The sequence below is a fragment of the Cebidichthys violaceus genome, unplaced genomic scaffold (genome assembly GCF_023349555.1).
Source record: "Cebidichthys violaceus isolate CVI_PGR_0920_01 unplaced genomic scaffold, fCebVio1.0.p SCAF_24, whole genome shotgun sequence".
Classification (NCBI taxonomy): domain Eukaryota; kingdom Metazoa; phylum Chordata; class Actinopteri; order Perciformes; family Stichaeidae; genus Cebidichthys; species Cebidichthys violaceus.
This window is the reverse complement of record NW_027176417.1, coordinates 1696274-1721788: the sequence shown is the minus strand read 5'-3', so window position 1 is coordinate 1721788 and position 25515 is coordinate 1696274. Positions and strand designations below refer to the sequence as shown.

The following is a 25515-nucleotide window of genomic DNA, read 5'->3' as shown; positions in this document are numbered from 1 at the left end:
CTTTCTGTCTTCCTCGACCCTTCATCTTCTTCTTCTTCTTCTTCTTCGCAGAGTGCCATGTCTGTGCAGTTAGCAGACCAGCCTGACTCAACCAGACTGGGCCATCAAGCTGAATGTAACGGTTCAGAGGAGCCGGCCACGTCAACCGCCAACGGCTTCCACGGTATCGTGGCAGCGCCCGGCTCAGACCCGATTCAGTCCCGACAGAACTACCACGGCACCGGATCAGCGCCGGACCCGCAGTTCCTCAACCCAGGTCCATCCTGCAGGGCAAACAAAGGCAGCAGCTCTTCCATTCCTTACATAGACTGCAGCGACATAGACAGTGAATGTGATGTGACAAAGAACAACAGGGCTCCCAGGGGCCACAGCGGTGCAAATGACAGCAATGTGGATGAGCCTTGTGTTTATAATAATAAGCAAGGGGGTAGCAGTCGCAATGGGGGTCAAGCTGGGAGTCTGTTTGGGTCTGTAAATGGGTTCTACCACACCAATCACCAGGGGCTGATGCAGCAGGGTATGATGGGGCTGCAGCAGCAGCAAGGTATGCTGGGTAACAGAAGCGCTGTAGATCAGTCTCCGGTGTCCAACAGGTTAAACGCGAGTCACGAGGTAACTGATGACGAGATTTTGCCCAACGGAGGTTCATTTCACGGGCGCCTTCCGCTCCACAGCACGCTGCTGGATGAAATCTTTCAGGGTCGAGAAAAGCAAGGTGCATCGGTAGTGCGACCGCTAGGAACCGGGACTCGTAGTCAGTGCGCCAGCCCGGTGATCAGCAGCTTCCACCACCGCACAAACTCTCTCAGCCACGCTGAGATGACAAACGGTCAGCCGCGTCCACCACGTTGGGATGACGGCGGGTATTACTTCAGTAAACGTCCAGGAGTAGGCCCGGCGGAAACTCCCTCGGTCCCGCCGCCATCCCTCCCACTAAACCGCTACGGTAGTTACTCACCCATCACCTCAAACCGCACACCGCCACATTTCGCCAAACCATACCACAACAACAACATGCGAAATCGCTCAGACACGGATCCATTCATTCTCAGCCAGCTGACATCAACCCCCGTCCACCAACTCGACCCCCATCGCTCCGGGTTGCAAGGCCAAGCCCCGTGTTCCGCCCCGACGGAGCGGCGTATGATTATAACCAATGGCAATCACGCGGGGAACCTCCTGGTTCCAGGTCAGCCGCGGTCCAACACGGTGCAGCGGTTGTTCGGTCGTCAGGGAAAGCCCGGTAGCAACCCAACTCGTAACAACCACAACAATCTGAACCAGCCGGACCAAATGATCGACGGGTCCACCAGCAGCGGCAGCGGCACCGACACCAGCGACACAGAGTCGGACACTGGTAGTAGCGCGTACAGCCAGCCGTTAATGTACGGCAATCCCGCCGCTGTCAGCTCCATGAATTCGGTGAACTCGAACGGCGTGAACTCGTCCCCGCTGCCTCGCAGCAAGTTCTCCTTCGGGAGTCTCCAACTGGAGGAGGGGCAAGAGGGGGAGGAGGAGGAGGAGGGAGGGTGTTACCGCTTTAACGAGGAAGACACAGGAGGGCGGGTCTTCAGCTGTTGAAGGGTGAAGATATGCGGGTAGTTTGGCCTCACACTAGGCATTCAAATGCACAATAAATATAACCCTGTTATGTAAGAATTACATTTATTTAGTGTATCACAGATACAGCTACATTAATAGAAGAAGTCCACCCGTTTATACTAGGTTAGCTTTGATACATCTTCTATAAACAAACACATTCTGTGTAAAGGTTTTAACATATTTTTGAAGTTTAGAAATTTACATATTTTGTGGGTTTTTAACCTGCCCCACTTTTAGACAAATCAATAATACGTCCATTGTTTCTAAACCCCACAATCCTCACTTTTGTATTGACTTTTGTATGCAAACTGCTGACTTTTGTCCAACTTTACACATTTAAACATTTTGGCTGGCTATTCGTCAAAGGGAGAAACAACCCTAAAAGCCTGGAGGCAAGTTAAAGAATCAGTTTACTGTAGGTAACCTTCCTTACAACGTGCCATAACTTAAAAACTACATATTTAGTGTAGTTGTGTGTGCAGATGAGAAATACAGACTATGTAGAGAAGTTATGAGACTTAAAGGAATAGCTTCATATGTAGAATGTAGTTTTTATGGGGAAGTTAATTCTGCAATTCTTCCTTCTTTTTCTTCATAAATCATTTAATGGCATTGATGTTATTCAGATCTATTCCATTTAGGATGAATTAAGCTTCTTCTGATTGTAGCTCACCTTTTTGTAAATCTGTGTTGTGTGAGATATTAAGATATTGAAGCAAGAGATAATAGATTTTAAGGTGTCGTTGATTCTGAAAGCTGTTGACCAGGATCTGCTGCCTTTCTTGGTCATTACCCCCGGATAGCGCTCTTGTTTGTTGTAATAATGTTTAGTGTCCTAATGTAGCATTTTCTCTAAATCACACTTTTATAATTATTTCACTGTTGTCTTGTGCAATAGGAGGGCTTTAAGGTAATAGCTGGAGTCCATTATTGAAAGGATTTTAATGGAGGTTTGAAGATGTCGTACACAGGTTGTGGTTGTTGGGGCTGGATTGTTGAACTGATATTCCCCTTTAATTGTACAGTGTATTTGAATGTTCTTGGTAGACGATGGATTGTAGAGTAATACTCCTGACTTGGTAGTTCATCGTGTTAAACGTGTAAGCTGTGGGGAGGCTGTAGTTAGCGGGCCGGTCTGCCTTTCTCTTCTGGTTTTGGTCCGAGCTGATTTCTTCAGAGCACTTTTTCATGCTTTTATTCCGTTTCTGTCGTGGGCAGCTTGCACTGTAACTTGGATGTTTGTGGTAGAGACTTTTATGTCGTAACTCTCTTTTGTATTCGGGACAAGTGGAGGACCAAGTATTTGAATAGATTTACATCAATTAGGGAGAGAATGAAGACTCTAACCTTTTATATTTGTATTTTTGATAATAACTGAAGCTCCAAATTTCTACTGAAGACGCATCCTGATGGCTGGTCACGGGCTTTTCTTAAGTCTTTCTGTTAATAATCAAACCAGCCATCGTCCTTAAACCTGTGCCCACTCACAGCTGTCTGCTTTGCTTGGCTCGCCGCCTGGCGTGCACTGCAACCACACACACACACACACACACACACACACACACACACACACACACACAAATTGTAGCTTTCGCTCTCTTTGGATGCTGTTACAATGCTGTTTATTGAAGGTGTGCTGACACTCCATCCCCGTCACTGTCATTTGCTGGCTGTCCGCTCACTGCAACGCATGCTTTTATTTGTTTTTCTGTACGTAGCTGCTACGTAGCAGACAAATGATACAGGTAATTAGCATGCATACATTTTGAAACTAAAGATGCTGATGAATGTTTGACTGGCAGTGCATAAAAACACCATTTGAACTAGAATTAATATCAGAAAATGAATAGAAATGCAGCTCTGATTTCTAACTTCTCGATGAGGACAATGGCTCCTCAGCGCTCCCTAAAACCGTGATGTAAGGGTTTCAATCCACGAAGCATCTCATCATGTGTAGTCACCTTCTAAAGCCAAACAAGCTGTTCTTTCCTCAGAGCTTCTACTTCTCCCTGAAACAAAATGTTGTTCATGCTTCATTCTTTGTAAATGCACTGCTTTTTTTTCCTTCTTTTTTTTTTTAAAGCATGTTAGTGGGAACTGTTTTCTCACCGTTTCCTTTTCTTTACTCTGAATGCATGTTAACCAGGCGAGCAATGTCCCTGCTTTTTCTGTCATTCTGCCCTGTTTTTGCTGTGTTTCTGTCACGGGGCTCAAAATGGTTTCAAATGTTTGAGGAGCATTAGGTGCGGCATGTAAACGTAACTTTAGAAATGTGTAGCTTTCCTGTGTCTTTCTTCACTTCTCGTGGGATATTACAACTTTCATGCCTTTTTTTTTTTGTTACAACTCCGCCATGATTAATGACCCGCACCCTGTCCTTTTCAAACATTGAGAAACCATTTGTGTTTTGGCCCCTCACTGTGCACACGGACAAAACACGGCCGACTCAACTCCAGTGTTATTTTTTTTGTTAGTGGAGAGTGAGAGGGCGAAGGTAGACAGACACAAGCAAAGTTAAACTTAATGCAAACGTAAGTGCAAAAACAAAGATATCTTTGAAAGGGCATTTTGTCAAGTGTGAAAGTCTGAGTATTGTCAGAAGATGGACACACACACAAACACACACACACACACACACACACATATATATATATATATATATATATACATATACACACACACACACACACACACACACACACACACACATATATATATATATATATATATATATATATATATATATATATATATATATATATATATACATATACATATACACACACACACACACACACACACACACACACACACACACACACACACACACACACATATATATACACACATGGACACTGGAGTTGAGATGTCCTCACTTTCACTGTCACCAAATAGCACTTGCGGTCTCTTCCATTAAAGCTGTTTGTGACTTTAATGTACTGTACATACAGTAACAGACTGATAGATTGTGATTTTGTACTCGTATTGTAATTTGTATGTTAATGGAGTTAATGAGAGCCAAATTTTCTAGATTTACTTTCAAAGGAAAAGTGAAATCATCGGTATACACGCTGTGATGATGTGATCGTGTTTGATGATATCCGGCTGCTTAAAGCAAATAGTTCAACATTTTTGGGAAATGCAAAATGGCTTTTCTAATTTGACGATTGGTGGTTTTGCAACATCTCTAAAACACAACTGCTGCCAATCTTACTGAAGAGCTGCCAAAAAGTCTTTATCTTCTTTACAAAAGAAAGGCATTGAAATGATAATTCTTCCCTTGACGCACTGACTCACTGGTTCTCTTTGTCTCTCTTGTAACACTTTGAATTCCTGCACACCTGTCCTTTTTATTTTCATGACAAAACACCCACTGGATTTTATTTCTTGTGACTTCTTTGAGGTTCTACTCTTTTATTTCCTTACCCTTCATCTCTCTTTTTAACACTGTAACTGTGTGCACTAGTGTCAATAAAAAAACTACCTTGTATGTTCGAAGAAAAGGGACTCCAGAATCTTCTGTAGAGTGAACCAATGTCCAACAGCTTCCCCCCCCCCAACCCTCAACCTGCCTGAGTCCTGCCCCCTCCCAGTGTCTTGTGCTGTGGTAGTTAGCCCGTAGAGTAGAGCTTGTTCGGTTGTCATGCATGTGCACACGTGATTCCACCCGTCTGTCTGTGTTTCATGTTGTCTAGCTCGTTGTTTCACGTGTGTTTTGTGTAGTTTCTTTTTTTTTTTTTTGTCTGTACGGTGGCAAGTTCTCTTATAGCGCCCCTTCACAGATCTGCACTCAGTGGTTGCCATGGTTTTACCCATGATCCAGTTTGGTGTGTAACAGTGGACTCTTTGGAAACTTTGCACCCGGGCAAGTATACAGTCACAACTTAGTACCATGTAGTGAACCTCTGTAGTGACTCTAGCTGTAGTGAAAAGTAGCTTTAACTTTTAGTTTTTCTGTCCGGATGATGAAGAGGTAGATTTCAACTACAATCATACCAGACTCCTGTTAAAAAACTGGTGTTTTAGACGTCATCACAACTATCAAGACTGTCACATGTCTTGAGATCATATCTACAGTGCATTGTAAGGGAAATGGAAAAGATGAAATGGTATTCATAGATTGTTATAATGTGTTTTCTACCTCTAAGTCGTAAAACAGAAAATGAATCTGACAATTTTGATATGCACGACTGCATTACCCTTATAATGCGCTGATATGTTTAATCCACAGCTCCTTCCAAACACCTACTGTACATTTGTCCTTCTTTTCATCCTTTTTTACTGTTTTTTAGGGTTTTTTTTAACCATATTTCAGCAAAGAATCCAAATAGAGCAATAGAGTAGAAGTAGCCTCCTTCAGAGTTGAGTGATGGTATCATTTTTTGTCATGTGGTGACCTGCCTGAGCATGACAGCTGGGTCCTGACCCACGGTTCATGATGAATTGTCTAACCTTGAAATGTATCACCATAGACTTTGCTTACATTTCCAGAAGTAAGGAATGTGTTGATGTCTTCAGCTTCTATAAGCAGGGTGAATGTAGCCGCCTTTTCCTCCACTGAGAATTAAATAATGATGGCGTCACTATAAGAATTAAATGAGTAGGGAGATGAAGTGAATTTCATGTAAGAAGAGTACATGTAGAGTTGATTTTAACTTCCTCTTGTATCCTCTCCCACCATCTTCTCCCTTATCTCACTCTTTGTTCTACTCCTGTCCCCTCGTCTCCCTCGCATTTTCAATTTCCTATTTTCCTCTCCTCCCCCCAGAAAGCCCCGGTTCAGAGGACTCTCCGGCGGGAAGCCCCTGCGTGGTCGTCAACGGCTCGGTAAACGGCAGCACAGGCGTCCTGGGTCAGAGTCCCGAGGGACACCATCTATCGCCTCTCACCAGCCCGCTGCTCACTGATGCTGGATGTGTCCGCAACGAGGATGAAGACGAGGCCAGGAGGAAGGTAGATGTAAAGACGGGGAGAGGGTGGACGGAGGATGGATTCATAAAACATCGAAGAAATAAAATGGAATCTATCAGTGAATGGGTCTTTCTGTTTGTGTCCAGAAGTTTCCCACAGACAAGGCTTACTTCATAGCCAAGGAACTGTTGACCACAGAGCGGACCTACCTCAACGACCTGCAGGTCATCACGGAGGTAACGATTTCTACACATACTTCCTTAACGTGATGTGGTTGAGAGTCTATTGGCTGAGAGAGAGGGATCTTTAAAAAGCCAGGAGCTAGTCTGGCAACCCAGAGAGACAGTGAGGCAAGGTTGGTCTCTTTAAAGCCGTGTTCCTGGAACAGTGAGTCAAACTGGTTACGTTTTGAGCTCAAGTTGGCCTTTTAAAAGCTGATTTGGGACAGTGAGTCAGAGCTGGTTTGAGCTGGAATCAGGATGTGCATTTGATGTTTTTACAGTCCAAAAGTTGGGAACCAAAATCACAAGCTGCCAGTCCGTTCTGTCATGTGACATTAATATTAATTTCGGTTGCTTTGGCTGTTTCGGCTCTCTCTTCCAGTATTTTTAATTCCCATCCCAAAAGTGGGCTTTTATGTGCATCACGGCTGAAGAATGAGGTTCAACATCTGAGGCTTTATGGGATTTCTTCTTGTTCAGGACGGATCGCAGCTTCCCAGTGAGCGTATTTAACTTCCTTGTGTTTTCTAAATGACATTCTCTCTGTTGTTTTCCACAAGAAGGCAACGCATGTGTTGTCATTCACCTCCTACTTGTATGTTGTTTGTTCTTTAAGACGACACAGACTATTAGCTCTGGGCTCTGTAGTTTACAAGTAAAGCCACTAAAGTCAACACAGAGGAAAAACCCCCTCCGTCTGCATAAACACAGCGTCTGCATCTTAAATCCTGGGATGAAAGTGCAGCTTAATGTGGGTCAGATTTGTTCTTTTGCTATTTATGTGATTCAACTTTTACCGTCTGCTTGTTTTTACTGTCTCTACGAACAAATGAGGGGGAAATTAGCAGCAGGACAAGAGAAAACACAGATTCAAGCACCTGCAGCATTAACATTATGAAGCTGACCTCTGACCTTGTTAAAATAAAAGAAAAGATATCATATTTCCCCTCTCGTGTCTTTTTCACCCTCTCAGCTGTTTTTCTTCCCAACAGTAGTTTCCACCCCTCTTTGATGTGGGAGGAACTGGCGTGCGCTGGCTCTTCTTCTTTTTTTTTAAAACCTCTTAAATATTTTCTCTGGCTGGCACCGCTCAGGCTTGAGCTCCCACACCCTCCTCTCCTCTCCTCTCATCTCCTCTCCTCTCCCTCCCTCCTCTCGCTGTCACCCTTCCTCTCTCCCACCGAGTCCTTCTGTGAAGCAGCTGGACGGCCTCCTGTCTGCCCTAGCTGTCGTAATCGTTTGAGATTTACTCTGAGGGGGAATATAACACCTCGGTGTCGGGGTCACGGTGTGTGTGTGTGTGTGTGTGTGTGTGTGTGTGTGTGTGTGTGTGTGTGTGTGTGTGTGTGTGTGTGTGTGTGTGTGTGTGTGTGTGTGAGCTAGCTGATGGTTATCCTCGGTGCAAACAAATGTCATTGTGCTTTCAACTCAAACTCTGACCTGCCGACCTCCTGTTCTGTGTTCTGCTGGGGTCATACCTGTCTGTGTGTTTCTGTGCGTATGCGCGGTTCCTCATATATGTCAGTTGTAATCAAAATAAGTGTCTGCTTTATATTTATTAGTGATTTCAATTACATTCACGTTATTTTTATTCCAAAAAATAACTTCTGTATCGTAAATTAATTTGTATTAAAGCATCATTTTATTATAAACATCTGGTGAGTAAAAGCAACTACTGAATATTTTAATTGTTGATTATTCTGACTTTTATTTTCTGACTAACAATCCAAAACCCTAAAATATACAATTTACTATCACGCCAGAGAAATACAAGCAGCAAAACATCACATGTTCGGGGCTGGAAACAGAAAATGTTTGGCATTTTTGCAAGAAAAATAATTGTTGGAACGAACACTCATATTTGAAAATCCATTAATTGCTTTGGCTTCAACCTGAAGCTCGTTCATTGCTTCACTGTAGAGACGCCTGCATATTACTTCCATCAACGTGGCTCTCAGATATTGCTGTAAAGACCCTCAAACATGAACTTTTGCTCCAAAATGGGAAATATGAACATCAGATAGTACTTATTTATCTAAATTTTGCACGCAATGCATGTTTTTCCGTTTTTTTCCCACATGCCTGCGTTTTGTTGTCTGTTGTAGTCCTTCCATGGAGTTGCGGGGAAAGATGAGGCCTTCCCTGACTCCGTAAAGAACCTGATCTCTGCCAGCTACGATCCGGTCCACAAGTTTCACCAGGGATTCCTCAAAGAGGTGGAGCAGCGGCTGGCACAGTGGTCAGTATCTGTCTGTTCCCCATTCATATATATATATATATATATATATATATATATATATTTAACAACAGTCATTTCAACTTTCAGATAAACTAGCTGATTTACTGTGACTTTGCGTGGGAACTAAATGTGCACATGCATCTTCTCCTGTGGGAATGGTGTCTGTGTTATTTCTGTAATGACATACTGGAGGACACACACACACACACACACACACCCACATATATGAACCTTGACTTGGAGATGGCCCAAGGACTTGCTGGTAAAATGAATGGGATTGTGGGAATTGAGTGAAGACTTTCCAGTCATGTGTGGTACAAGCGTTGCTGTATGCTGACATCTACTGGTGAATAAGTGTAACTGCATGTGATTGAAGCTCTTGATGTGTTTTCTCTTCCTTAGGGAGGGTCGCTCTAATGCCCACATTAAAGGAGACTATCAGCGAATTGGTGACATTCTCCTGAAGAACATTCAGGGTCTGAGGGTAACTACGGCTCCCCTTTTGCAGCAGAACTCCTCACTTTTAATGTTTGGATTACACATGTAGAAATTATAGTTTGTCTCTGTCTATTTCTCGTCTTTTTTTATAAATTATTTGTCTGTCTTTTGCATCTGCAGCAGTTGACGGTTCATCTTCAGAAGCATTCCGAGTGCCTGGTCGAACTGGAACGGGTCTGCAGGTTAGCTTCTTAACATCTGAAGGAGAAGTGTAAAGGCTTGGTTCTGAAATCGATCCCTGACCTCATTGTCCTCCCTGCTCCTCAGGTCCAGTCGGAAAGCGGAGGTTGTGTGCCGAGACTTTGAGCAGCAGAGAGTTTGCTACCTGCCCCTCAACATCTTCCTCCTCCGACCGCTCCACCGCCTACTGCACTACAAACTCATCCTGGAGAGGCTCTGCAAGCACTACCCGCCCACCCACGAGGACTTCAGGGACTGTAGAGGTACTTATCTTTGACTTCTATGTATTCTTTTTTGCACATGGGAAACTACATTGTGTTATTTATAACCGTCTTTTCATCCTCCTTTAGCGGCCCTGGCGGACATCTCCGAGATGGTGCTGCAGCTCCAAGGCACCATGATGAAGATGGAGAACTTCCAGAAGCTTCTCGAGCTGAAGAAAGATCTGACGGGCATCGACAACCTCGCCATCCCCGGGAGGGTTAGACTCTTTACATTTATTTATTGATCCGACGCCTGGATGTTTTCAGTACAAGTGACTGACTTTTAAATTGCTGGTTTCCACGTTTGAGGCGGAAATTATTCCGTGACCTGCAAAATTCGGCAAATGTTTACGTCTTGGCTTCCCCTCTGTTGGCCTCATATATTTATTACATGTTTGTGTTCAGGAATTCATCAGGCTCGGTTGCCTCAGTAAGCTCTCAGGGAAGGGCCTTCAGCAGAGGATGTTCTTCCTGGTATGAAACTTCAGCTACTTTTCAAAGTGAATCTAATATCGTCAACTGCAAAATAAGTACCTCAACTTGTTGGTCTTTTCTTCCTTACTCTCCAGTTCAGTGATTCCTTGGTGTACACCAGTCGAGGAATGACCCCGTCCAACCAGTTTAAAGTTCACGGCCAGCTGCCGTTGTACGGCATGACGGTACCTAACCATAATCCTTTAACAACGTGCTTTAAAAAACAATTTCAGTAACTGCAGGATTAACTCGTATCGCATTTAAAACCTGCAAAGCTGTCGTTCTTTACTAAAAGTTGTGTTTCATTCGGTTGTTGGGGCTCATCACATGTTGTGGTTAGAAGTGGTCATGGACTTTATTTACATGTATCCACCATATTTAGGATTACTGAGGTCTACCACTAAGGAGTGTGTGTTTTTGCAGATCAGAGAAAGTGAGGAGGAGTGGGGCGTCCCTCATTCCTTCACCTTGTTTGGGCAGCGCCAGTCTGTGGTGGTGGCAGCCAGGTATACATGAACACTCTCAGTAATATATATTCTTTTTACATAATAGTGAATACTATGAAGGTGCAATATGACAAGCATCTGCTGTGAATGAAAGAAATGAAGGGTTAGTAAGTTAATATTTCCGCAGCATGCAGATAAATGAAGACCCACTTTTGCATCCTGTCTCTTTCTGTCTTCTTCTCCGTCTGCGTCCAGCTGTGCGTCGGAGATGGAGCGGTGGGTGGAGGACATCAGGATGGCCATCGACCTGGCGGAGCAGAGCAGCAGCCCGAGCACCGACCTGCTGTCCACCAGCCTCTCTGACAACAGTGAGTCTGCCTTTAATATGTATGTACAGTCAATGTGAAATATGTGTGTGAGACTCACCTTTGACTTTTATTTGTTTGTGGATTCAAAGTTTTATATCCTTCTATTGATAAACACTCAATGTCCACTTGATGAGGTACATCTGCAAATTATAGGCATAATAAAAGTAGACTCTTCATGGCTGAGCTGTTTTATTTAGTTGCATTAAATTAAACAGGTGTACCTAATAAAAAAACTTGTTCAATCTAATTGAATGTAAGATGTGTTCTTATGTTTTGTTTTTTCTTTATAAATTGACTAAATGCTGTCTGTGAACCAGCACCTCTCTAGAATAGATGTCCCAAGTAACCACTTCCTGTCCAATCATCAGTGTTGCAGGACTGTATGAGATCCTGTGGGAACCAGAGAGTCCAGTCACAAAAAGCCCCACCAGAGTTATTTCTGGAAATGTTTCCACATGGGATTTGTCACCCTTGATGGCTTTTCTTGCCAAATACTCCCAGCTGAAGTCAATGTGACAGCTGGGACCTGATCTAGTAATAATACGGTCTTTCTTTACGGGGAATGGATCGTCTCTTTGTCTATATAGTCCACATACACACCTCCTTCCCTGCTTCTCAGCACCTCATGAATAATCCCTCTGCTCCAGGTGGTCTTTCATCATATTTTTTAATGTCACCTGATATATGTAGGCCCAGGCACCAGCTGTCGCCCCCGTTTCTCCTCTTCTCTTTTCTCATTCTGTATCATAAGCGCCTGTCACGGTGTTCAATGAGGCCTCGACCTGGGGACCTTTCTTTTTGACGTCTCCATTGTCCCTCAGCTAAATCACCTGCTATGTACATTTTGAACTCAAACTGTTGAAGAGTATTGGCTTACCAGTAACAACAAAGTCCTCTTTTATTTTCTCCAGACTGTATTGAAGTTGCTTTGATCACTGTTTTTGGCTCAGAAACCTGCAGCTATTTTCCAACCATTAATGTATGATACCTAATTCACCTTATGATATTTCACTGTTTTTACACACATTTTTAGACTGTTGTGAACTCAATCTGGCTTCAATCTTATAATTAAAGCCAGACTGTTGTTACGTCCGAGTCTCAGCAGCCAAAAGAAAAAAAAGCCAAACAAAGGGAAGTATTTCTGGATAAAGTGTCCAGTGGCAATTTCCAGCAGCGGCTGCAACCAGTTAAGATACAGACCTCAGGATGTGGCAGAGCTGGTCTCTTTGGGATTCATGTAGTCAGCACTTTGGCGTCAAGTTCTGTGGCAAAACTTGTGAAGATGAAAGGGAATTTAAAACCAAACACAGAATGTATTAGTCAGTAATTTAAAAACATAGATTTTATAATATTTGAATTGTGTGAATACGAACCCATGAAGTGTTTTATCCTCATGTCAATAATGTTTTATCTTTCATCTCTTTTCTTTAGCCTTTTTTATTGTCATCATGAGAACATGTCGTAGTTTTTACTCTACAGATCATTTGACTTGTGTACACAACAGTGAGACCACCGGTTTCTTTCTTCTAACCGGCACATTTGACCTCCCCATCGTTCCCCAGAGCTGTCGGAGGACGGGGGAGCCGAGCTGGAGTCGGAGGAGGAGCTCTGCGGCTCGCGCTCGTCTCTGGAGCGCCAGGGTCACCGCAGCAACACCACCGTGCACGTCTGCTGGCACCGCAACACCAGCGTGTCCATGGTGGACTTTAGTGTCGCCGTGGAGGTACCGGCCCCGTGTCTGTGTCTCTTTAATCGTCTTCTCTCCACACATCACACACCTGGTTTTCCTCTCGAGTCTTGTGGCTGTGGAGTCCAGTCTTGTGTTTTTGTCCACTGTGTTGTCAGTCCTGGTCCTCTTCTCCTCCTCCTCTTGTCTTACTTTTCCTCTCATGTCTTTGTTTCTGTCCTTTTTTCTCTTCTACACCTCCACCTTTATCTCTTCCACCTTGCCTCTCTCCTATCGCCATCTTGCATTTGTCCATTTCCACCTCTGTCCGTCCACGCTGACATTACTAGAAACCAGTAGTAGTCCGGCCGGTGAGTTGCCGAGGCCCCTCAGCAGCCTTCAGGGGCCCCGTGTCTCTCTCTCTGTGGTTTGCCGGCACACAGCCTGCCGTTAAGTGACTCCTGCTGGAGTAGAGAGGTACTGCAAACGCCACGGCTGTCGAGAATTGAATGATTCTCCAAATATTTCACTGCAAGACACGATGAAACTTGTGATTAGAATGAACTCCATTTTACTGGACACAAGAGTATTGTGCAAACTGTAAAACAAGTTTCACTTTTGATAGAAATGTTTGATGTCCTGGTTTTGTAATTGGAGCTAGAACCAAACATATTTTCCTTCCTGTCTTCCCCCTCGTTTCTAACACTATTCTGAAATCAGTGTGACTTTATTTAGCCTTGCGTGTCTTTTGTTGACACACTTTCTGTTCTCTTTTCTCTTCCAGAACCAGCTGTCAGGGAACCTGCTGAGGAAGTTTAAGAACAGTAACGGCTGGCAGAAACTCTGGGTGGTCTTCACCAACTTCAGCCTCTTCTTCTACAAGTCACACCAGGTTAGATGTCTATAGATACAGTGAAAATAAAAAAGTGGTCAGGTTGTAACCTGTTGATGCATAAAGATGACTTCTGGCTCGTCTCTCAGGACGACTACCCTCTGGCCAGCCTTCCTCTGCTAGGCTACTCCGTCACCGTCCCGTCCGAGTCCGAGAACATCCACAAAGACTACGTCTTCAAGCTCCACTTCAAATCCCACGTCTACTACTTCAGATCAGAGAGCGAGTACACCTTTGAAAGGTGCCTATTAGTATATTATACATTCACAGTAACCGTTTCAAATCAACAGATAACAGAATTTTCTTTTTTTCCATTTTGAGTTAGCTATGTCTGGAAAAGAAGGTTTATGTTTGTGGTGTCTTGGAACTTGGTTTAATTCATTCATTCATTCTGAAATGAAGAGGAGACAAGTGTAAGAGTTGGTGCTTATCAAGCCTTTATTTTAACATTATATCAGCAACACAGGAGGGAGAATGTTTCTGTTTTTTGAATGGTAGGTGTAATAAATAGCTGAAAAACACACTTACAATATTTAAAGTTCCTAGACCACTTTGTCTGTATTGTGTCTTTTTACTTGTGTGTTGCTTTGGATTAAAGGGAGGGACAGTCAGATGACAACATTACTGGAGGAGATTATTATCCAAAGTGTGCATCTCAGCTTGTTACATAGGTCAAAAGCTCATTCCTCCCATCTTAATGGGACAACATTGTACCTAAACTTTTATTACCCACCTGTTGAAATAATAAAAAAAATATTTGTGCCTATATTTTAAGACTCAAAATATACATATCCTGTTGTATGCACTTCAGTAATAAATATATATTGTGCCTCGTCTCCAGGTGGATGGAGGTGATCCGCAGTGCCACCTGCTCTGCCAGCCGCTCCCTGCCGAGCACCAGGAAAGACCTTTACTGATGAACCTGCACAGAGAGACACTCGCCTGGGTCGAGACCTGGACTTCAGAGCGCACAAACGCCAGAAAAGACTCTCATTATAGACACAGAATCACTTTGAATACCCCTGAAGAGCTGATTCACTCCCACACACTCCCACACACACCGTCCCTCTTATTACACTTTCTGCACCACTAGTGTCTATGATGGCAGTCGCCCACGATGTCATTCAAAATGTATTTGTTTCTCCAAACTGGCAGCACAAAGTCCTTCTGGTTTTCCTTTCATTTTTGGGTTTGTGCCATAAAGTGTTGTTCACACACAGATTTGATATTCACCCCCAAACGCATATCATGTTTACAAAGAGGCTTTAATCTTCATGATGAACCTGAATGATTTTCATGGGACTCTCCAGAAGTATATGGAACACTGAAGCATGGGTTAGTGCAGTTTTGTTTTTGCATTTTATGTGTCTGCCTGGTAAATATTCCTGCGTGACGACACATTTGTGATGAGAGTAAAACATATATACAAAAAAATGCTTGAATAAGACCTAAACCCGGGTTTTAGACTGTGTGCATGTGAACGCACTCGTGGCAATCTCTAAATATAATTAGATGAATTCAATGTGATGCCAGTTTGGTCACAATTAGGAAACGTCCATCTTTTTCTTTTTGTAAGGTGACTTTTTGTACAGTACTTTGATACACTGTGAAATGCTTTTTCTTTTCATGTTTCCAGTAGGTTTTGCTTTGTTTAAAAGGACAAATGGCTTCAAAACTGCTTCCAACGCCAACAGAGATTTCACTGGTCCCGTTTGCCAAATACCATCTCTTCTGTATTCTTCTTTTACTATTCTAAATAAAGATGAGAAAAGATTGCGTTCATATGAAATTTGGTCTCTAGTTTTCAAAAGGAACAGAACCGCAGATGGGACGACGACGCGCAGGAAAACCATGAGCGACATTTCTGGAGAAATCTCAAATACAAAAGAAAAGCAGTGGAGGTGAAACTGCTGCAATTCTTCAGTGATGCCCAACATCACGGGAACGGGATGAACACAAAATGAATGCTAGATGACAAGTTACATTCAAGCAGGGAAAAGAACGGTTAACACAGACCTGTTTTAGGTGTGGCATGAATTTTAATATCAAAGTGCCTTTTAGCACGCGGAGCGTTGCAAAAATGTGTAACTGGAGGATAAAACAAGAGTTTAAACTTTTAAAACAGTTTACAATGAGACGTGAATTAAAAAGTTGCATACTGATGTAGTACTAACTTGTATTACTATTCTATCTGCCAACATATGAGTATGAATGTTAATTTAGGTTGTGTTTTCTTTAAGAAAGACAAAAAAAAAAAAATTTTTTCTGCACTACTGTAATTCATCAAATAACTACTCTGATTCTAATGCTTTCGAGATTATTTTTTTAACAGTTAAGTAGTAAAACTAGATACAGGAGTGTATTCAAGTGTGGGGTTTTTTTTTTGGTTTTTTTCTCCCCCCACAATATATGGGGGCTGATTTGTAAGGAGGTAGAAGTGCAACATATGTCTTCTCTGGATCCGCTCGTCTCAGTCCCGTTCTGATCTGGTCACATACTGGAGCCCATGATCCCCACGTGAGTCGTAGCTCTCGTAGCGGGGCAGCGAGGGCCAGTCTGGCTGGTAGGTGGTCGTGCTGTACAGAAACGCCTCTGTGATGCTGCCCGCCGCCGGCCTCTCCTCCCCCTCTGTCCCCCCCACCCACTCCTTCACCTCCAGGCTGACCTGAGCCCGCTGGTACAGGGTGGGGACCTCTTCAAAGTCATCCAGGAATTTGAGCATCTTGTCGTCCACTTTATAGATCTCTCCGTGGAGTCGGTGGCCCTGGCCGGGGATGTTGAGGAGGAAGGGGATGTTATACTTGCCGGCGATCACCAGTGGGTATTTCTCGGTGGTGAAGGCCGAGGCGAGGAACTCCGCCTTCCCATTGGCGCTGTCCAACATACGGTGGTAGTTGGGCTGCCCCTTCTTCAGGGTGCCATAGACGAAGATGCGAGCCATGTGGATGCAGGAGGGCAGGTCTGTAAAATACAGCAAGGTCATCGCTCTGCAACCTGCCACCATGCTTTTTAAAATCTTATTTTGATAAATCAGCCTGTGGTTTTTAGTCAAAACATCAGCCTAAATGCTGAATAAATACCTTCCACAGTTTTCTCAAACCTGACTTGGAAAAAGAGATTTAAATATCTCTCCGTTGGCTCTGATCGGATTATAAAGGTGTTTGAGATGAAAACATGTCTCTGCGACCTGAAGGCCTGCTTTTATTGAACCTCTTTGGACTTTGTTATTGCAAAGTACATCGGCTCAATAATTAATTCACTGTCAGAGATATTGTGTGAAACACGCTGGAGTCTTAAGATCAATGTAGCTGTGAAAGGTCATTCCACAACACAGTACATGGACACAGTAAACACCAGAACTCACATATTACCAAAATAAAAGAAACAACTCCACAGTGTACATGTAGGACTCTGTTACAAGTACAAGTCCTGCATTCAAAATGTTACTTAACTAAAAGTACAAAAGGTAATTAATGTTATGCAGAATGGTCCATTTAAGAATAATATCATATAACTTGATTATAATTATTAATGCATTTATGTGTAATCATCACTTAATGCTGCCGCTGGTGAAGGTGCTTCAATTATATGAATGTTACGTCATAATTCATTTGTTAATTTATATTTTGTAATATGAATCTGCAAAGTAACAACAGCTGTCTGTCAAATAATCGTAAGTAAGTAATCGTAAGTAGCAAATACTCGAGTTAAGCCTGCAATATGTTTACATGTTGCAGCCTATAAAAGGGTAAATTGTTACGTTTGACAATATATGTCCAACACCAGGAAATGACACGTTTAAAACGCGCACGTGAGCTGTTTTATACAACGCAAAACGGCAAAACGGCAAAAAGCAATTCTAATGAATAACTAACACTAAATGTGCAGAGTTTCACCTGAGTGTGATGGAGATGATGGCTCGTAGATTTAATCAAACTAAAAGACCAGAAAGTGCTTCCACCGGCTCAAGCAGACCCGAGTTAACAGCGCATGCGCAGTAAATAAGCTTGTGGAAAACAGCAGATAGCGCTAAAGTGACGTGGAAAAAAGACTGACTAAAACAAAGTACATTTACTCATGAGTATTTATTAAATGATGATGGTGGAAGTGGTGGTTGTACCTACTGCTGTTGTTGCTGTACTAGTATTATTATCATAGGGTATTTAATTTAATCTATATTTCTTACTGTTCATATAAATAATATATATATATATATATATATATATATATATATATACATCACTACATTGGTGTACACTTCAAGTTGACAATAATAGACAGATAGATAATAAAGATGATCATTTTTTCAAATTTTAATAATTGCTATTTAACAAATAACTGACTATCACAGCTGTTATTCCTACAACTGTAGGTTCACCACTTGTCCACAAAAGGCGCTCTTTCAACAAACCCTCACGGCTTCCGTCGACACTGATTTTGTTGATTACGGAAGATGACGTAAGCACGTCCGCAGCCTAGCAGCAGAGAAATACGGCGTAAACAAAGCAGACAGCCTCCAAGCTCAGCTAAACGCTAATTAACCGTTAGCTCGTGTTTCGTGAGTACAATACTTACTGTAGCTGCATTCGGTTGTATATGAAAACCCTGTTTTATTTTACTACTGAGTGCCACGTTCATTTGTATGGTAACAGACTTAACTCTAATGTGCTGAGACTAAACTCAGTCTAGTTATTAATAATGTACCTTTATCGCTAGCTACGTTAGCTTTAGCTTGGATAGCGGTGTGACGCTTCTGGAGTGATGGCCACTTGATCACAATCATCTGGACTCGGACTGCGATGTTTAGCCTGATGGCGAATTGCTGCAACTGGCTGAAACGCTGGCGAGAGCCCGCAAGGTAAATTAGCTTTTTACTACGACGCCTACATGTTTTCTCTTTCCTGTCCTAATCATACAGATCAAATCAGATTGGTTCAGTAGTTTGCATGAATGAGTTGTCATTTGATGTTGCAGTTCAGTTTGTAGTCACTATGATACGACTGATTTGATGTTTTGGATCAAAGTTGCTTTGTATAATCCACTTGTTTTTACACTGTATATTAAAACAGTTGCAACCACTGACAGATCAGACAGACTGAACTTTTTACTGAATAAATAAATAAAAGGGATGTAATGCTTTTCCCGTATGCCAATATTTAAGCAGTCTGGTACCATCATTTCTTAGAGGAATCAGTCTTGAAAAATAATCATATTACTACTTTATCTTTATTTTCAACTATTCATCTTTGATTTGAAGTGATACAGTGTTGCTGTTCTGCTCTGTACCTCCTTGTGAACTTGGCTCATTCCTGCTATCTTCCCTCTCAGGATTTTTTTGGCTGAATTCAAAGCATGCAAAACATTCTGAGTGTGAAGCAGCCGAACCACAAAAAAGTAATTGCGAGTGCTTAACCCACGTGGTGCCCGTGAGGCATCTGATCCTTTGGACTTAGTCAGAAATCCTCACCTAATCCTACAGCCGGGTCTGTCCAGCGGGTCTCTTCCTCTCGGCCTGTGAGGGGTTTTGTAGCAGCAGTGAGGACAGAGCAGAGGTTTATAAGGTTATCGGACACAGGGCAGACGGTGTCTCACCTGTTGGAGGTTTACAACAAGCGGCTGCCCGGATGAAGGCCAGTTGGCTGGAGAGGACAGTTAGATGGATAGTGCGGCTGATGTCTTTTCGGCGCAAGTGTCAAAGTTAAGTATTCAGCTAGGAGACAAAGACTGGCTTGTGTTCATGTGGACAGTTTAGCTTTAGGCTCATCTCCTCTCAGGTCTTCGCTGCTCCTCTTCACAAAGTGGATGCATGCATGCGTACCTGCAGGGATGAATGTGCCTGCGCTTTGCTATGAAATATGTGCGGAGTGAAATTCGAGGTGAACAGATGACAGAAAAGTCATGTAGCCACTTCAACAATCTGCCAAATATTATTAGAATAACCATCAGTAGTACTAATATTGCCCTGAGCAAATGTATTTTCTGTATCTCTGTCGTGTTTTAGTTGGGTTAGCTGCCCACGTGACTGTCGCTGACTCACCCGGTCTACTGAGCAGATCTCTGATTGTCATTCAGATGATTAATTGGCTTATATGTGCCCTCCAATGCATCCTGGGATCTCAGCTAATGTAGCTTCAGATGCTGCATATTTAGTCGCAGGACATCAGATGCTTCTTCTTCTGCCCGACTACTAGCCTGGTCACAAGTCTGTGTTCATCTGCATTCATTTGTTTTCCCCTTAACAGGAAGGTGACTCTGGTTATGGTTGGACTGGACAATGCAGGGAAGACAGCCACAGTTCGAGGAATCCAAGGAGGTGAGGGCTGTTTATTAATGTTAATGATTATTTAGCGCTTGTCACTTTTTTTCTTGTTTTCAAAGTTCTTTGTAAATAATATAAAAGTTGAGTTTGTAAACCATGTTCCCCATCTTGTTACGCCTCACTTACTTACGCTTCTGTTTAATATTTATTATAATGTTTATTTTACATCATACTGGCTGACAGATATACGCCTCACTGCTTTCATATTTTGTACAAAAAAGTTACAAGTTTGAAGCAAAGTAAGTTGTGCCACAAAAGTTGCCTGAAAAGGGTTTCCACTTGGCATGCTCTGCGAACATGATTTCTGTTTTGTATTCTTTGCAGATAATCCCCAGGATGTGGCTCCTACTGTGGGTTTTTCCAAAGTTGACCTGAAGCAGGGCAAGTTCGAGGTGACCATCTTTGACCTGGGTGGTGGCAAGAGAATCCGGGGCATCTGGAAGAACTACTATTCAGAGTCACACGGCGTGGTGTTTGTGGTGGACTCCAGCGATGTCCAGAGGATCCAGGAGACCCGGGAGACCATGGCGGAGGTCCTCCAGCACCCGCGTATCGCAGGGAAACCTGTGCTAGTGTGAGTGTGCCAGCCAAAGAAATTATGCTTGACAAAAAGTCCTGAGTCAGTGGTTCAATTTGTTGCTGAAAATGTGCACTGCAGCTTAATTCCTGGAGGAATCTGCTTAATCAGTAATCAGGACACAAAGCACAGGTTCAGGCATGCATAGTTTAAAGTATTTCTCCAGGTATGCAGACAGTATTGTAATCAACAATCAGGGCAGAGTCGTATTTCCATAAGATTTCTATAAGACTTCCAGCCACAGATAACTATGCAACAATGCAAAAGATTGACTTTGATAACTATCCTGCAGCTACTTTATCCTTCTTTTCAAATATTGAGTTGGTTGTACTTGGAGCTGGTCTTTTTCATCACAACATCAATCCCCAATATCTCTTTATCCCTCTCTGCTTCCAGGCTCGCCAACAAACAAGACCAAGAGGGAGCGCTGGCTGAAGCCGACATCATTGAGAACCTGTCGTTAGAGAAGCTTGTTAACGAGAACAAGTGTCTCTGTCAGATCGTAAGTGTTTGTGCACCTGTTGTGGAACGGCAGCAGAATGACATCAAGGGCATTTTGTTTCACTTTGGTTTCTCCCATATATAGACAAAGAGCCAGGCTGGTTTTCTGAGTGCAGTGCATGCTCTAGCTTTAGATAACATGAATTCATCCAACGTATCTTGCTCAACAACACGTGCATCAAAATCAAGTTTGTGCTAGTGAGGTCTTATCTCTCAATGTATGTCCCCCCCCCCCAGGAGCCGTGCTCTGCCGTTCTAGGCTATGGCAAAAAGGTCGACAAGTCCATCAAGAAGGGCCTGAAGTGGCTCCTCAACAACATTGCCAAAGACTACGAGGCCATTACTGAGCGCGTGCAGAAGGACACCGCCGAGCAGCACGCTCAGGAGGACCAGGACAAGAAGGAGAGGGCGGCGAGAGTGCGGCAGATACGAGAGGAGAGGTGAGGACACAAGTGATGGAGGACAATGAAAAAATATTCAGTGCCATCCAATTAGACAAATTAGATCAAGTTTAAACAAGTCCTTGTCCCCACTGTCCTAATAGGAATAATAGATGAAGTGTTTAGTGGAATAAAAGAAAGTCATTCAGATAAGGGAAGAAATGTACGCTGGGAAAGATAAAGGAGGGAAGAACGGTAAATGAAACAAGAGTCTAGTGGAAATCTCTCCATCTGCTCAATACATAAAAATGATTTAATCACGCCCTCTTGCTCTGAAGTAACAATAAAAGAAGACATAAGATTTTGGAAAAAGAGAAAACCCCACTGAATGGTAGACGTAACTGACCTCAGATCAAAGTACGGGGTGCATCATTATGCGGAAAAGTTAACTTCTCGTTCTGTCCACAGAGATCGGCAGGAGCGCGAAGAGGCGGAACGCGAGGGCAGGCAGATCCAGGAGGAGGAGCTTGATGATGAGAACATACCCAGCCCCTTCCAACCAATCAGCAACGTGGTCTCTGAGGTGCGTGATCTCTGTGTACGGACGTCTCAGGACGCTGTATTGCTGTGTTAGATTGTTTAAGACCTCTAGTTGGAGCTGAAGTGAAAAGATCGCTTTCATGTTCCTTATTCAGAACGACGATAAAGAGAAGGAGCGGAGGAGGCAAAGAGAGACGCAGGAGGCCCGGACCAACAGCCAGAGGACGGATGCTGATCAGGAGGAAGAGGAGGACGAGGACGAGCCAGAAGACCCAAGACAAACGCCGGAAAGCGTCAGTTCAGGTGAGCGTGGAACAAACCTTTTTCATGCCGAACCATTTCTAAATTTTGTAATTCTACAGCTTTACGGCTGGGAATAGAACACCCCGTGATTTCAATCACTTGGCTATTGGTTTTATGAATGTGCTTTCTGCCAAGATATTAAGTTAGAAGTTGAGTAAAAAGGACAGACAAAATTATCTTCACTCTAGATGTGGCGGCAGCACCTTTTTGAAGCGTCTCTCCTCGTAGCGTATTGTTCAGCTTTGAACCACAATGGGTAAAAGTCAACTTGTAGATAAATAGAAAGCACATTACACAAACAAAGAGATATCTAGTCAAATTAAGCAACTGTCTGATACCTCTCCTCTTTTTCTTCACTAAGCTCGGAGTGCTAAATGTCTGATAGATAAACATAATCACACGTTAAGAAGATAACAACATGAAGAACCAGAAAGGCGCTCTGAGAGGCCGCTTCCATAAGCGAAACATCAATTTGAACATCTGGGTTTTTAAATTGTCTCTGTACTTTCAGCCAAAACAGGCGAGCAAGACAAGAAGAAGACGACGAGGAAGCTGCAGCTGAAGAGGAAGCACCGGGTGGACCCGCTGAGGACGGAGGACGGGCCGGCGGAGAGCACCACCCCTCCCCCTCCTCCCGGTCAGTCCGGCCTTAAACGTGAACTGAATCTCACTCCTGTTCCTGTGAAATATCCGCTGGTCTCTTCCAGCTGTGTTAAGCAAAACGAATATTTCCTGCTGCTGCCGCTTGACATTAAAAATGTTCCACTCGTGAACCAGCTGGAGGAAGTGCAGTGTATTAATCTCAATAACAAAAAAATTCTGCACAAGCAGATATAAACACACGTGGCACTATCTGGTGAGTAGATCAGTTTTTAATGTTGCGGGGAGGAATACAGCTTCAGGCAACAGCTCCACGGTGGTTTGTGTAAACCTCACCTCAGCAGAGCACTAAAGGGCTGAACGATTTTCAACATATCTAATTGCGATTACACATTTTGCCTTTTTAGAAGGACGGTGTTAGTAATGTGTCTTTTGTTGCTGAACTGCTTGACTTTGACGTCGGCTTTCTATCCAGTCATTGTGACTAATCCCTCCAGCCTGTAGAGGATTCAGATGAAGGTGTGAAGAGGAAGCCTGAGCATCACTTCTGACTCTCTTTATTCTGTTTGCTGATCACTCTTCATTTATTCTGTTTTTTTTTTAGTGGGATGGGCCACGCCCAAAGTTTCTAGGCTGCCAAAACTAGAACCACTCGGGGACTCGAGACATTCTGGTAAAGATGCCCGTGAAATCCGGTCACTCTTCACCCCCCCCCCCTCCCACACACACACTGTTAACCACTGTTTGATTTCATGCATTGTCACTCTCTCACTGACCTGGTCTTTGTGCGGATGAACTCTGACTAACTGTCATGGCACTGAATCAGCGTTTCCTCTCTATGCAGTAAAGCGTCCAGCTCTAGCACAGTATGTCCTTTAGTAGCTTTAATTTAAATACAACATCTATTGTAAAGAGTAGAACTACATTAGTTTTCCTAAGGAGAAAGTCTTTTCATCAGATCATTTCACAGCGTTGTGGTAAGTGTGGCGTTGCAGAGGAAACACTGAACTCTGTCTGGCTTAAGATGTGTGTCGACTGTTAATTAGCATCCCACACGTCACTGTTTTTCTCTTCTCCTGCATCTCATCATGTTTGAATGTGTGCGTATCCTTCATCGTGGCAGACATCTTTATCAACTCAAAGGCTTCTTTGTGTACCCAGTCTACGGGTCCCATCTCACTCAGTCATGGCCGATCCTCTCCTTGCTGACCTTGCTATAGATAGAGCTCTCATTGACTGTGTTTTTATTTCAGGACTCGGTGGATGTAGTTGACTAACGTAGCCAAACCTTTTTTCCGTCCCCCTCCACAGAACTTTTCAAGCCCCTCCCGCCTCTTGCGAACAGGCCGCGGCCTAACGGCGACGCTCATGACGTCATTTTTTAAATCCTCCAATCATGGCTCTCCTCTTTTGCTTTCTGTCTCAAGCGAGCGGTGTGTAGACAAACCGAACACAAGAGACACTGCGGACTCCCTGACGTGGGAGCCGGTGAGCGCCGGAGCGTGACGGACAGGAAGCACAGGAGCACCATGGGAAGTGACGTCCTGCTCAGAAGCTGTTGAATGGTTTTCATAAACTGACACGACTTCAGTGTGAAGCGTGGAACCTGCCTGAACTACTTCGATACCAGGTTCTGTCTCCACGCGACAAAAGGAACTTTATTTTGTATTTTAAATATCAGTGTTAGACGGAATGGACTCCATTTGTCTGACTGAAATGCTTTTAATTGACAAAGAATGTAAATAAGTCCGCTTTAACCTTATTTATATATATATATATATATATATATATTTATATATATATATATATATATATATATTTATATATATATATATATATTTATATATATATATATATTTATATATATATATATATTTATATATATATATATATATATATATATATATATATATATATATATATATATATATATATATATATATATATATATATATATATATCGATATATATATCTATATATATATATATATATATATATATATATATATATATATCGATATATATATCTATATATATATATATCTATATAGATAGATATATAGATATATAGATATCTCTGTTACTGAATAATGGAGTTGTATACACGCCGCCATTAAAGATGACAGTATTCTATTCATTTATCTTTGCACCATGGGTTTTGTAGTGTAAACAAAGGTGTGAGAGAGATATCTTGGAGGTCTTAAGTGGCTTTTCACAGATGAGTGCTTTACATTTGATCTTCTTAAAGTCAAACATTTCCCTTTTCACTACACTAAAACGAGTTGATTCGCGGGAGTAATTTGCTACACTACGCTGCACTGTACATGGATAAATGTTACACTACATCATTGTTCATTTGGTCAATTTTAGTAATGAATGTCTTGACATTTCACTTAAATACTGTACATTCTCTACAGCCATGAAAAGATTTGTTAAATCTGTAAAAGAGAACATCTGTCTCTTGCCAGCAGCCTCATAAAGGAGCTTGTCTTTTTATTTATTGTTAAAAATGTAAACATGTGAAAATATATTTGT

The 25515-nt window shown here is 42.7% G+C and overlaps 3 protein-coding genes across 8 annotated transcripts in view; 2 read left to right on the top strand and 1 right to left on the bottom strand.

The window, feature by feature from the left end:
- The window catches only part of LOC137879155 (FERM, ARHGEF and pleckstrin domain-containing protein 1-like), a 44724-nt gene extending 29175 nt beyond the window's left edge, over positions 1–15549 (top strand). For 3 of the 4 annotated variants that reach the window (XM_068719769.1, XM_068719767.1, XM_068719768.1), the window contains exons 13-28: positions 52–256; positions 6371–6555; positions 6660–6749; positions 8840–8973; positions 9376–9457; positions 9592–9653; positions 9739–9914; positions 10002–10132; positions 10320–10388; positions 10484–10573; positions 10812–10894; positions 11090–11202; positions 12765–12925; positions 13653–13760; positions 13850–14001; positions 14602–15549. In XM_068719769.1, the coding sequence (XP_068575870.1) occupies positions 52–256; positions 6371–6555; positions 6660–6749; positions 8840–8973; positions 9376–9457; positions 9592–9653; positions 9739–9914; positions 10002–10132; positions 10320–10388; positions 10484–10573; positions 10812–10894; positions 11090–11202; positions 12765–12925; positions 13653–13760; positions 13850–14001; positions 14602–14677 (1917 nt within the window). In that variant the 3' untranslated portion in view covers positions 14678–15549. The remainder of the gene's footprint in view (positions 1–51; positions 257–6370; positions 6556–6659; positions 6750–8839; positions 8974–9375; positions 9458–9591; positions 9654–9738; positions 9915–10001; positions 10133–10319; positions 10389–10483; positions 10574–10811; positions 10895–11089; positions 11203–12764; positions 12926–13652; positions 13761–13849; positions 14002–14601) is intronic. The other variant, XM_068719770.1, reaches the window with a different exon arrangement.
- LOC137879156 (gamma-glutamylaminecyclotransferase B-like) lies at positions 14175–17747 on the bottom strand. Its single transcript, XM_068719771.1, has 2 exons — positions 17657–17747; positions 14175–16721 (listed from the first exon to the last, which is right to left on the bottom strand). The coding sequence occupies exon 2, from the start codon at positions 16699–16701 to the stop codon at positions 16231–16233; it is 471 nt and encodes a 156-aa protein (XP_068575872.1). The 5' UTR covers positions 16702–16721; positions 17657–17747; the 3' UTR covers positions 14175–16230.
- A 501-nt stretch (positions 17748–18248) lies between these two features.
- On the top strand, positions 18249–24726 carry arl13b (ADP-ribosylation factor-like 13b). Of its 3 annotated transcripts, XM_068719467.1 has the most exons (11): positions 18250–18318; positions 18477–18618; positions 20003–20073; positions 20404–20653; positions 21053–21158; positions 21395–21597; positions 22006–22120; positions 22233–22380; positions 22892–23017; positions 23585–23653; positions 24292–24726. In XM_068719467.1, the coding sequence occupies exons 2-11, from the start codon at positions 18560–18562 to the stop codon at positions 24363–24365; spliced, it is 1221 nt and encodes a 406-aa protein (XP_068575568.1). In that variant the 5' UTR covers positions 18250–18318; positions 18477–18559; the 3' UTR covers positions 24366–24726. The 3 variants fall into 3 exon arrangements, with proteins under 3 accessions (XP_068575569.1, XP_068575567.1, XP_068575568.1); XM_068719468.1 differs by having other exon boundaries at positions 18249–18618; positions 24408–24726; XM_068719466.1 differs by having other exon boundaries at positions 18249–18618.
- Positions 24727–25515: the final 789 nt, after the last annotated feature.

Coding starts and splice junctions, on each gene's coding strand:
- LOC137879156 (XM_068719771.1), bottom strand. CDS start 16,701: ATGGCTCGCATCTTCGTCTATGGCACCCTGAAGAAGGGGCAGCCCAAC.
- arl13b (XM_068719466.1), top strand. CDS start 18,560: ATGTTTAGCCTGATGGCGAATTGCTGCAACTGGCTGAAACGCTGGCGA. Junction 22,121..22,232: donor TCAGCAACGTGGTCTCTGAG/GTGCGTGATCTC, acceptor TTCCTTATTCAG/AACGACGATAAAGAGAAGGA. Junction 23,018..23,584: donor CACCCCTCCCCCTCCTCCCG/GTCAGTCCGGCC, acceptor TTTTTTTTTTAG/TGGGATGGGCCACGCCCAAA.